This window comes from Spinacia oleracea, chromosome 2 (genome assembly GCF_020520425.1).
Source record: "Spinacia oleracea cultivar Varoflay chromosome 2, BTI_SOV_V1, whole genome shotgun sequence".
NCBI classification, from domain to species: domain Eukaryota; kingdom Viridiplantae; phylum Streptophyta; class Magnoliopsida; order Caryophyllales; family Amaranthaceae; genus Spinacia; species Spinacia oleracea.
Window position 1 is genome coordinate 69,659,216 of NC_079488.1, and position 12,729 is coordinate 69,671,944.

Below are 12,729 nucleotides of genomic sequence, written 5' to 3' on the forward strand. Positions count from 1 at the left end.
TCGGGATAGTCGTCTCAGCGTACGACTACCTCCCGCTTCGACTATATGTGGATGAAATGAATGAGATTCTATGGTTATATAATGCCACAATATTATACAATACACACGGATTTTGTGCATTTATATATTGATATCCAGTTATTGTGTTATAGTGCCATTGTCTAATAATAATAGTAATAATCATAATAATAATAATAATAATAATAATAAACAAAAACGCTCTCACGTTAGGCGATTAGGGCACGATGTGCGGTTAGCGTTTCTTCATCGTCATTCCGGTGGGCTCCTGCGTCAGCGTCGGCGGTGCAGGGCCGGCGACGGCCGTTCAGTGTTAGGCGGCGACGGTGGTGCAGTTTTCAGGTTCATCAGGTTCGCGTGGAGGTTCGACGCTGGTCCAGTTTCCAGGTTCGTTGGTTTGGTGTTAGGCGTTCCGGCGGGTTTTGGTGTTTTCAGGCGGCGTTTAGGGTGGTTTTCCGGCGGGGTTCCGAATCTCAATCTTGCTCTTGGTGTGTTTCTGGTCGACGGTATCTGGTATTCAGTTTCGGGAAGTCTCTTTCGGGAAGTCTGTTTCATTTCGTGAGTTCTGTTTCGGGAATTCAGTTCCTATTCTGGGTTCACTTTGGATTCGATCGGTTGTGTGAGTTCAGTTTCCGGCCATTCGTAGGTTCAGCATTTCGTGAGTTCTCTTTGGTGAATTGTTCAGGTTCGTGAGTTCATTTCAGGCAATCTGTTTGGTTTTTCGTGCGGCGTTTTTGTGTGTTATTTTCGTGATTGGTATTGTTTGGCTGTTTGGTATTTGGATTATTCTGGGGGTGTTCGAATCAACATTGTAGTGTTGCAGCTTCGTGGTGTTGCGGGGATCGAATCACTGTTTTGGTGCAGTTTGCAGCGTGGTTGTTCTGGCGAAAGTGGTGCAGTTTGCAGCGTGATTGTTTGTTGTGGTGTGGAGTTTGGTGCAGCGTTGTTGGTGTTGTCTTTCTGTGGTTTTAAAGTGGCAGGGGTTTTATGTATTATGGCGGCTTCCGTGGAGAAGTTTCATTGCCCTTTTGTGGGTCTTAGCGGGTGCCAGGATGGTGGTGGGCGTGGTTTGGTGAGGAGTTCTCTGCTCACTCACTTACGGGATCGTCATTGTTGCTTTGGTGTGCGGGATGTTACCCGTCATTCCCTTACTACCAATTTGCAGGTTTTTACTTCGGCTGAAGTGACCTTTCGTCGTATGGGAATTTGGCTATGTGGAGATTGTTTCAAGACTCATACTCATCGTACTAGGTGTCGACATGGCAGTGGTTCTAGTACTGTTTTTGTGGACCCTCCTGATTCTGGGGATGGTATTCTTCGTTTTATTCTCTATGGTATTCAAAAACCCCTAGCTCCTACTTCCGAGCTGCCTTCTTCTGATGCGCCTCGGGAACATCATTTTTCTTTTGATGTTGCTCTTCTAGACTCTTTGTTGTCTAAGCGGTTGCGTTCTGTGAAATCCATCCCTCCCAAATGTCGTTTGGGTTTTTCGCGAGTTCTGAAAGGGGCGCTTGATAAGGTGATTTGCAGATCAGATGACATCGCTTGTTGGGTTCAGTTGCTCGTGTTACCTCTTTGTGTCCTCACGACTTTTTCTCCGCGGAGTAATCGTGAGTGTTCATCCGGTGTTAGGCGTCGTCGTCAGGAAGAGAGTATCACCGCTGCTATTCGTTCTTGGGGTGTGCCTGGTGGTTCTGAGCAGCTTGTTATGGACACATTGGCTAGCGTGTCTCCCCCTCTATTGGATGTTGACGACGACCATGATTTGGCGGAGCGTAATATTAAGCAATGCAAGAGAAAAATTTATGACGGTCACTACACGGCTGCCGTTAGAGTTCTTTCGTCCTCAGGTCTTGCCCCTTACAATGATGCTACTCTTGCTGATTTGCAAGCAAAGCACCCTTCAGTTCCGGAACCTACCTTACCGGATATCCCAGTTGATCATCACCTTACTGCTTCCTCCGCTGTTGTGTTGGAGCAGATTAGGGGCTTTCCGCGTGGTACTTCGTGCGGTAGAGATGGCTTGCGTGCTCAACACCTTTTGGATTGCTTGGGTGGTGCTGCTGCAGCTGTTTCTGATGAGTTGGTGGACTCTATCACTCAGGTAGTTAATCTCTTTCTTGCTGGAAAGTGTCCTGCTGAGCTTGGTGGATATATTGCTAGTGCTCCTCTTACGCCACTTGTTAAGCCGGGTGGTGGTATTCGGCCTATTGCTGTGGGCACTATTTGGAGGCGTCTTGTTTCTAAGGTTGGGGCTGCTATGATTGGTCCGCGTTTAGGAAACTACTTTGGGGGGCTTCAGTTTGGAGTTGGGGTTCCAGCAGGTGGTGAGGCTATTCTCCATGCTGTCAATCGTTTGGTTGAGGCTCGTGGGGCCGATGTTGGCCTCTCTATGTTATTGGTGGATTTTCAGAATGCATTCAATTTGGTTGATCGTTCGGCTTTGTTGCGTGAGGTTCGGCTACATTGTCCTGCTCTTTCGCGTTGGGTTGAATTCTGCTACTCTTCTCCAGCACGGTTGTATTATGGGGAGCATACCTTGTGGTCTTGTCAAGGTGTGCAGCAAGGGGATCCTCTCGGCCCTTTGCTATTTTCTTTGGTTCTACATCCATTGGTGTGTCGAATCAGGGACTCTTTTGATCTATCTCTGCAGGCGTGGTACTTGGATGATGGCACTATCGTTGGTGACACTTTGGTGGTTGGAAAGGTCTTGGAGTTGATTTTGGAGGAGGGTCCTCATTTAGGTCTCCATGTTAATGTTGAGAAGACAGGGGTTTTCTGGCCTTCGGAGGACCCACGCAGTCGTCTAGAGGGTGTCTTTCCTACGGATATTGCTCGTCCTGCGCTTGGTGTTAAGTTGCTTGGTGGTCCAGTCAGTACGGATTCCTCTTTTTGTAAGGAGTTGGTTTCGCGACGGGTGTCGAAGACTGTTGTGTTGATGGATGCTGTAGCTATGCTTAATGATCCCCAGTGTGAGTTGTTGCTTCTTCGTGCGTGCACTGGAGTTTCTAAACTCTACTTTGCTATGCGCACTTGTCCACCTCATCTTTTTGAAGCGGCCCAAGTATCTTTTGATGTGGCTCTTCGGGCTTCTTTAGAGCGCATCGTGACTGCTTCGGGACCTGGGTTCGGTGACTGGCAATGGCGTCTTGCTACCTTGCCTTATTCGTATGGAGGATTGGGTGTTTATTCAGTTGGTGATGTTCGGCATTATGCTTTTCTTGCATCCCGTTTGCAGTCTTCTGGTTTGCAGGATTCGCTTCTTCGGCTTTCAGGTGTTGATGGTCCGGGGTCGGCCTTTGATGATGCTCTTGGTCTTTTCAATAGGATCGTGGAGAGCGACCTTATGAGTAGCCCTAGTGAAATCGCTGCCCCCACTCTCATGAAGAAATTGGCAGACATATATTTCACGAAGGTTACTGCTGATGCGGTATCCGCCTACTCCTTATCTTCGCGTCATGTTGCCCTTTGGAAATCCCAGCAGGGGGATCACTCCTCAGCTTGGTTGCGGGCAGTCCCCGGCCATCTCGGGTTTAGGCCAGACTATGAACGGTAAGACTTATCGTTCGGTTCTTTGCTATCGGTTGGGTATTCCGTTGTTCTCTGATTCGACGCCGTGTTCTGCTTGCTCTCGGGTTTTCGATGGGGATATTTATGGGGATCATGCCGTGTCTTGTGCTGGGATCGTGGGTATCAAACATCGACATAATGTTGTTCGTGATACCCTTTTGGATATTTGCTATCGGTCGGGGATTTCTGCTCGTAAGGAGGTTGATGTTGGGCTGACTAGTGAGAGTGATGGAGCTCTTCGTCCTGCAGATATATTGCTTTATTCTTGGGATGGCGGTGTAGATGTGTGTGTTGACTTGACTGGGTCTTCACCTATGACGCAATCTGGGTTGTCAGACTTCGTTCCGAGTCTGGTTGTGGCGGTTGCTGCGCAGCGGAAGCAGGTTAAGTATGCGGCACGTTGTAGGGCTTTGGGTTACGGTTTCTTTCCTTTTTCCTTCTTTTCTTTTGGGGAGTTAGAGAAAGGGGCTGTTTCGTTGCTGAAGCGGGTCCAGTCGTACTCCAGGGCTCAAGACATAGGGGCACGGGCAGCTGCCCACATTTTCAGCAGGATCGGGTTCGCCATAGCTAGAGGAGTGGGGGCCCAGATTGTATCTCGGCTCCCCACCAACTTCTTATAGTTTACTTGATCTTTGTAGCTTGTTAAGCTTGTTACGTTTTGGTGGTTTCCCATAATAATAATAATAATAATAATAATAATAATAATTATCATTATTTTTATAAATAATTATAATATGAAAAGCTAAAAGAATCTTATATATATTATATTTAAATTAATTGGTAAATTTGAGTTGCTCTTCGGTTTGGATCGGTTTTAGATTTTCGGTTCGGATCGGTTCGGGTTGATTTAAAATTTACAGTTATTTTCGGTTCGGGTTAATTCGGTTTCGGGTGAAGATCGGTTCGGGTACTTCAGTTCGGGTCATTCGGGTATCGGGTCATTTTAGGTCAAATCACTTACGGGTCGGTTTCGGTTTCGGGTCGGGTCTATTCGGTTTTCGGGTTAATTTCGGGTCGTCGCTTCGGGTCAATTTCGGGTTACAGATCGGATCAATCGGGTCGGTTTTTCGGGTCCGGGTCAGTTTTGCCAGGTCTAAGCATCTCTAATGATTGTAGCTAGGAATTTGCTTTGATTTTCAAAAGTTTCAAGCTACTAGATTAATCATTAAAGTGATTTTAATAAATTAGCTTGGAAAAAGTGGTCCAATAAGAATTTAAGTAATAATGAAAATAAATTAATCGTCCATTTTCGATGGAGCCAAATTTTCATTTGTTATTTTGGCTGTGGGATGTAATGGGCTAAATCAAAATGCCTCTTAAAACTTCTTCGCTTCTTTTCCATGAAGTAGAAGATGGTCGTCCCGTTGTCGTCCCGTTATCACTTTTGGGTCAATTGAAAACAACATCTCTGCCATTGCAGGGGTAAGGTTGCGTACACCCGACCCCCCCCTTATCCATCTTCTTGCGGGAGCTTTTTTGAGGCAATGGAGTAATGATAATGATAAATGAAAATAAAATTAAAATAAAATGATTAATTATAAAAGTGGACCCATTTAAATATCAACTTAATTTAGTAAATTAGTTTACCACTGGAATACAAACTCAAAAGGTCATGCGCGCACAAGGTGTATAATAAATTTATTGTACACCAAAATAGCTTTTATGCAGTTTTTTGTAACTTTTATATTATAAAAATAAAAAGTTGATATATAAACTTTTTAAAAGGTTAAATGATTAATTTATACGGAGTACGTTATTAGTGATTTTGAAGAAATAATTTTTATTCAAATGAAAAAAATTATCACTAAAATAGATAACTTTTACATATATAAATGTAACTTTTAAGCATTTTGAGTCAACTTTTAGTCCGATGTACAATATTTATTGTACACCACTTATAAATAAGAATTGTGAAACCAACTAGCTAGAAAGTTAATTAGATTAAAGTTTTAGATGGCATGACAAGCTAATTTAACAATTAGCTTACTATTGAAGATGCTCGAAAGACAACTTAAAAATCTCTTACTTTAATGCAAATTTCGCACCCTTAAGCTATAAGTGTGACTTGAAGATTGCCCTACAAGTCGCCCTTTTTTAAGTCGCCTCGTTAGTAGCTACTTAGCCTATTTCTATTATCTTTCCAAGACAACTGAAGTATAATATTTCTCCCTCTTTAAATACGACCACAGACGTCGCCCTTTTTAATTTACTGATTGAAGAGGGCGGTTGATATTTGATGTCCTCTAAGGTAGTGTTTGGATAGAGGATTTGATTTCAAATGATGCATTTCAAATTTTGTCATTTCAAATACTGATATTCAAATCCAAATCATTTGTTTGGGGAAACAAGAATTATAAATCCATCATTTGAAATCCTATATGTTGTTGGAAAGAAACTGGAAACTTTAATTTTAAAAAATTAATATTTCCACAATATTATCAACAAAATAACTAGAAAATTAAAACTAAGTATTGGAAAAAAAAGTTGATCTGAAGTCCCACTCTTCTTCGTTCTCTCTCTTCACTTTGCACCATTTTCATACCCTCTCTTCACAATGGACAATGCTCTTACAAGCTTAAATTAATGGAAAGCGCTGCTATTTCAAGCTCTAATTAATGGTGGACGTTGCTATCTCAAGCTCTAATAAATGGTGGTCGTTTCATTTTGCGTCGTCTTAATCGGTAGGGGAACATATCTGATAAGAAGATTCATCTTCTTGATATTACCTACCATAACACGAACCGAATAGGAGAGAGAAATTAAATGTAGTTCAAATTCCACATGGACCATGGTTGAAACCTTCAACATCTCATATCTCAATTTTCTTTCAATTCTCCTAAAATTTGGAGAGATCAGGTGAATAATTGCTTAGGAAAAAAAATTTATCCTATATTTAATTGCCTTAACAATCGACGTGGGCCATGGATTAAGATTAGTGATGGCGGCGGCCATGGGAGGAGGGAGGAAGAGAAGTTGAGCGCGCATCTCCTGGTGGCAGGCATGGCGACGACAATTGAGGGGAGGAGGAGAGAGGCAAAGTAAGTTAATTGTGAGATAAGTACTCCGTAGTCCTTATATGTGAAGGAAAAGAATTTGAAATGACATCATTTCATGGGTCATTTGAAATTACACAAATATGGGCCTTTTTATAACAATTGAGGTTTTGGCCCAATTCCAGAATTACAAATTCTTTGTTTCCCAAACACCTAATTTCATCAATTCCAGAATTTCAAATGAAATTCTCATATCCAAACACACCATAAAATCATTTCAAACGGACAAATATTTTCAATATAAGTTGAGAGGAAATAAGTTGAATATTAATTTATATAATGGTCAAATGGTGGGCCATGCCTTAACAATTTTTCTATCCCAATATGGCGGCCCATATTTATAAGCAAACTTTCAGTTTTGATCTGCCCAAAACCCCTATAAAAAAAGTACAGTAAATTAAAAAGGTATTCCCTCTGTCCCGGAATACTCGACCCGGTTTGACCGGCATAGAGTTTAAGGGACTTGAATTGACTTATTTAATTTAATAGGTAGTAGTTGATAGTGGGGTATTATTTTAATGTAGTTAGTGGAAAATGTGTAAAGAGGTGGGGTTGGGTTGGGGGAGAGTAGGGGTTGAATTTTTAATTGGCGGAGAGTATTAAGGGACGACCCGATAAGAAAAACAGGTCAAATATTCCGGGACGGAGGGAGTAAGTCAGAATAAATATTCTGCCCAAACCCGGACATTTTTGAGACGGGTTGCATATGGTCATGTGCTCAGGTTAAAGCCCAAACCGGTTCTATTAAACTTGGGTGCCCATGAATAAAAGGCAGACCCTTCTAACGAACCCTATTAGCCAAATTACAACACCATCCTCCAAACTGACTCTTATTTACGCAGCTAACCTCGAATATCTCCAAGAAAATTGCCGTTAATAGAAGAGGGCATTTCCGGAATCGTTTATTCAAATATAACCGTTAGTTTTCCCTCTCATTCAACGCTTAAACCTCTAAGAAACCCAGAAATTCAACTTTTTCTTCTTCATTATCTCAATTCGATTACTGAATCAAACAAAAAACATTAAACTTTTTGGGAATTCGTTAATTTTTGCACGGATTGTAGATTTCTTAGCAGAAAATTGGATTAAGAAGTTAAGAAAACAGGGTAATTTCTCCTTCTCTCTGTTTTTTTTTTCTCACTATTGTTTTTGGGGATTTTGCATTGATAATCTCTGTAAACTTAAATTTTTTTGATGAATACTTATTGTTTGATAAATGGGTTTTAGAATCTGGGAAATGGGTTGTAATTACATTTGAATTTTGATGATTATTTTGGTGGTTTTCTTTCTTTTTTTGTTCTGTTTTTTCCCCTTTTCTTGGTGGAAAATTTTACATTTTTGTTGAAATTCTTCATAGTTGATTAAGAATTTCGGATGATATTCTAATAGTTTGACGGAAATTTCACTGAATTTTGATGATGGCACAGAAATTCATGCTTTTTGATTGATTGTCATTTATCACTGATAATCTTGTTAGTATTCCAAGAAATATACTTAGATTCCTCTATAATCACTGCAGATATTTCACCTTTCTTTTTCGACTATGGTGGTGCGGTTTTCTGGCCATTTCTGCGCCACTGCACGCTTATCTTAATATCTGTGAAAATGTTACTTTCTTGAGCAATTTTCCCTTGATGGTGGGTTTAATTGCAGAAATTTTGCTGTAAGAAATGAAAGAATCTGGGATGAATCACCAACATGCTAGCCGGAAAGAGAGGGGTGAAGGGTTAATTCATAAGAAGATAGTGCAATTTACAATCATCTTTGTTTGCATCTGGTTGATTTACCAGTTTTGTCACTTACTTGGTGGCGTTTATGCAAGAGATCGAGTTAATGGCTATGAGAAGGTCGATATGAAGATCCAAAACGAGCGTATCGGGAAACTTTTTGGGCGTAAAGGGGGGCTCGGATCATCTCACAATGCTGAGGGGGTGGAGTTGTATGGAGTGGATATGATTGGAGCAGCTGAGAGGATAAAACATATAGCTGAAGACAATGAAGAGAGCGATGTTGGAAGCAGTTTTCCTGAAGGGAATGATGATGAAGACGAAGAGCCATCTCTTGATGATTATAATAAGGCCTTAGATTTGACAGATTTGGGAGAAATTGGGGAGAAAATACAGGAAAATAAGACAAATGCTTCAACCAGGAATGAAGGTAGCCCACTGATGAAGGCAAGTACAACTGAAGTTGAGTCCCTAGTTAGTTTTGGTGCTGTGATTTTGAAAAAGAATGATAAAGAATATGAAGTTTTTCGGTTTAATGATGAGACTGGGGTTCCAAAATATGAGTCTGCACCCTCCAGGAGAAGCGATATCCAGGTTGAGAATTCGCTTAAAGGAAGGTTGGTGAATTCGAGCAATTGCCAGAAACTTTCTAAACAGAAAAATGCTGAAAAACAAAGGCTGAACAAGTCTGAAGAGTTGAAAGACCTGACAGTGGTTGAATCTGGAAAAGGAAGCATACGAGAACTTCTTCAGAATGAAGGTAGCTCATCAGTAGCTGCAATATTGTTTGTCAGATCTCAGTGACAGTTGATAATGTAAAATTCTCTTTACTCAAAGAGCTGTGTGTATAGAAAATGAGATACCATTCTTGTGTATGTCATTGTTTCACTTTGCTTAGACAGTCAGTCAGTAGTCTCTTGTGTAGTGTAGTGTGTCTTACAGTTTTGACTCGCGAACTAAAATCTAAATTGCAGATAGTTTCTTATCTTAAAAATAAATATCCATCCAGTTTTTTTTGGGTTTTTGCAAATCTATAAAGCAATGATTTCCACTTAGCCAGACACTTCCTCTTTGTGGATGGCTTCTGGAGCTTGTTTTCAGGCTACTTTTCGAAGCAACACAATTTATGTTATTCTCGGTCATGGATTTGGCTTCTACTCTAAGCTCTCCAACTGTATTTTAGGTTGTTAGGTACTGAAGCACATTAAATCTGTCACATCTGTCACCTAGCTTTCTGCAAGTAGATACCATTAGTTAATGCTGGTAAGGGACATATTTGTTCCCTATCAGGTGGTAGGGCAGAGTAATTACCGTCCGGTATATACAGTCCACAAGTGCAAGCAGTGGTAGGTGTATCAAAGAGATATCAACATCTCATCAGATTACATATCTCTCAACGGAAAACTCGTGGAAGTGATCTTCATTCCTGATGTCAAATATGCCAGACTCTTTAGGATTTGGCTTATAAATAGACACTTAACATAGCTCATTTTAATTACCTAGCTTCAAACTAAGTTTTACTTTTTGCTGAAAAAGGTATGGAAAGTGTTAGCAGTCACAAAAAATGGCAAGGAAAGGCACGCGTAGAACTAGCTGGTGTGAAGGCTGAAGAAGTTTGGCCTTTCTTGGCAGACTTCTGCGGCCTAAACAAGTGGTTTCCAACTCTTAGCACATGCATTAGGGTAGAGGGTGTCGAGGGTCAGCCTGGATGTGTTCGCTACTGTGCTGGGTTTAAGACCCACATAGAGCATGCCAATGAGAACCATGTGAACTGGACTAAGCAAAAATTGCTGTCCATTGATCCAGATAACATGACCTTTAGCTACTCGATCATAGATGGGAATGTCGGGTTCAGCTCATATGTGTCCAAGGTGAGAGTATTGCTGCAGGTAGATGGGTGTGTTATTGAATGGGATTACGAGGTTGAGCCAGTGGAAGGGTGGAAACCCAAGGATTTGGATGAGTTTATTGGTAAAGGGTTGAAAGTTATGGCCAAACGGATGGAAGAAGCTCTCAAAGGTCGTGCTATGAACTAGTTGCTTAAGCTCTATCAGTTGGTTAACTATATAGCTTAAATTCATTGCTAATGTCATTTTAATTTTGTTTTATCAGTAGTTTGATGGAATAAAATGAGGTATCATGGCATGGAAGGTGTGTAAAAGTGTCATTTCTGCATTTCTTTTCCTGATTTTAACTGGAAAGACTGATAGTTACTGCAACATTTGGCAGTTTTAATGATTGTAAATTCAATCATATTGTACGAGAATGCCAAACAGAACTGTAAATGGCCAAAAAACACATTGCTTCCCATTTCAAAAATTTGTGAAAGATCAGACAACAATCAATTAGCAACAGAAAAACGTGTTCAGAAAAATAAGGGTCAATATTTCAATTGATTATACTGAGTGTCACAGAACTATAACCTTGAAGCTTACCCAATCTTCTCTGTTTCATAATTTCCCTCATCTTTTCGACTTCCTCCCACATATCTCTACTAGCATATATGTTTGATAAAACGACATAAACCCCATCGTTCCATGGCTCCAGCTCGAGAAAAAGCTTAGCTACCCATTCTCCCATCTTTACATCATTGTATCTCTCACTTGCTGCCAACAAACACCCCCATATCGCCCCATTAGGCTTCATGGGCATCGTTTCCACCATATTTCTTGCCTCCTCTAGCAATCCTGCTCGACCAAGTAAATCCACCATGCATCCATAATGTTTCACGTTTGGCTCGATCCCATATAAGTTCCTCATCATTTGAAAGCAACGCTTCCCCTCATCGACCTTCCCACCATGCACACATGCACTCAACACCCCAACAAAAGTCACATGGTTAGGCACCACACAAGCTTCTATCATGGCATGAAAGAACTCCATAGCTTCCTTGGCAAGGCCATGAGTGGCATACCCTACTATCATGGATGTCCAAGACGACACATTTTGTTCATTCATTTCTAAGAACACACAATTAGCCAAGTCCATCCTCCCACATTTACCATACATATCAATGACTGAATTCATCATCATAACCTTCTCTTCCCCTTTCCATTTCACTTGAAAAACACACTTATGCAATTGAAGAGCTAGTCTCAAATCCCCTAACCCCCCACACGCCGAAACAACACTAATCATTGTCACACCATCCGGCTCAAACCCACTTCTCCTCATCCTTAAAAACACATCTACAGCATCCCTATAACGCTCACTTTGGGCCAACCCGGCAATGATAGCATTCCAAGAACCCAAGTTTCTCACAGGACTCCCATCAAACACCTTGTACGCATCCCTAAACTCTCCCGCTTTCACGTACATATTAATCAACCCACTCTCAACAAACTCATCATCCTCAACCCCATGACAAATTGCAACCCCATGAAGCTGCTGGCTCGTTTTCAAAGAGTAAGCTTGTCCAACAGCTTTAATGGTGATGGGCAGAGTATAACGGTCAGGTGGGACCCCTTCTTTAGACATAAAAATGTAAACATGAAAAGCATAACATGGGGAGTTTAATCTAGTGTATAATCTTATGATATTGTTCCAATAAAATGAACTATTGTTTGATTCTAAGTAATGGGTTCTGATTATATGAGCATGAATTTGACGAAGTTGAAGTAAATATGTGCAATTTGATAGCAAGTATTGAACCTTGTCAATTAGGTTGGTTTGTTGGGGTTCTTTCAAAAGACGTTTGATTGATTGGAAACTCGTCATTCGATTCAGAAGCTTTTGCTGTCGCTGCTATGAGAGTGTAATTATTTGAGATTGTGAAGAAAAATGGTGGAATTTGGGTGTGGAGCCATGGAGTAGGAGAAAGAAAGAGATCTTGAGATTAAAGTTGGCGCTAATTTCGTCAACAAATGCATGTTGGTTTAGTTTCTCGTCATATGGAGTTGAGTAAATTTTACTTTTTTATGGCTCGAACTTGTGCTCGGTGAGTACTAAACTACTAATCATTTGTCGTTGTATTCTATTAACCTAATTTATTTGGAGCTTTTAAGATTTTATCAATCTACGCCTTTACATAAGAAGATAAAAGAAAGGTTGTTGTTGGATCTAAAAATTTAATAACACGCTTATGTCTCATATATTACATGTACAAGTGGTTGTTTTCCTCGACCAATATAGAATGGTTGTTGTTGTGTAGACCACGTTGTTCCTTACCTGTCGATAGAACTGTCAAAAACTGACCCGATCCGAGAAACCGACCTGAACCGACCTGTATTTTTAAGAACCCGGACCCGACCCGGTACCCGAAATTTTGTTAAAATAGGAAACTCGTAACCCGACTGTATCCAACCCGTTAAAATCGACGATCGATTTCGACCCGTAAATGCATGACCCTGACCCGAACCTGA

General features: G+C 40.9%; 3 protein-coding genes across 4 annotated transcripts; 2 read left to right on the forward strand and 1 right to left on the reverse strand.

Moving 5' to 3' along the window:
- The first annotated feature begins 7,448 nt into the window (after window positions 1–7,448).
- Window positions 7,449–9,366, forward strand: LOC130466982 (uncharacterized). Of its 2 annotated transcripts, none has more exons than XM_056835506.1 (2): window positions 7,449–7,747; window positions 8,161–9,366. In XM_056835506.1, the coding sequence occupies exon 2, from the start codon at window positions 8,312–8,314 to the stop codon at window positions 9,170–9,172; it is 861 nt and encodes a 286-aa protein (XP_056691484.1). In that variant the 5' UTR covers window positions 7,449–7,747; window positions 8,161–8,311; the 3' UTR covers window positions 9,173–9,366. The 2 variants fall into 2 exon arrangements, with proteins under 2 accessions (XP_056691484.1, XP_056691483.1); XM_056835505.1 differs by having other exon boundaries at window positions 7,450–7,747; window positions 8,295–9,366.
- Window positions 9,367–9,775: 409 nt separating this feature from the next.
- Window positions 9,776–10,513, forward strand: LOC110788255 (lachrymatory-factor synthase-like). The gene has a single exon (XM_021992890.2). It carries the CDS (start codon window positions 9,907–9,909, stop codon window positions 10,402–10,404), a length of 498 nt encoding a protein of 165 aa, XP_021848582.1. The 5' UTR covers window positions 9,776–9,906; the 3' UTR covers window positions 10,405–10,513.
- Window positions 10,514–10,679: 166 nt separating this feature from the next.
- Window positions 10,680–12,362, reverse strand: LOC110788254 (pentatricopeptide repeat-containing protein At1g77170, mitochondrial). Its single transcript, XM_021992889.2, is given in 3 exon segments — window positions 10,680–12,040; window positions 12,042–12,128; window positions 12,130–12,362. Coding segments are annotated over 3 exon segments (1,479 nt in total). The 5' UTR covers window positions 12,238–12,362; the 3' UTR covers window positions 10,680–10,756.
- Window positions 12,363–12,729: the final 367 nt, after the last annotated feature.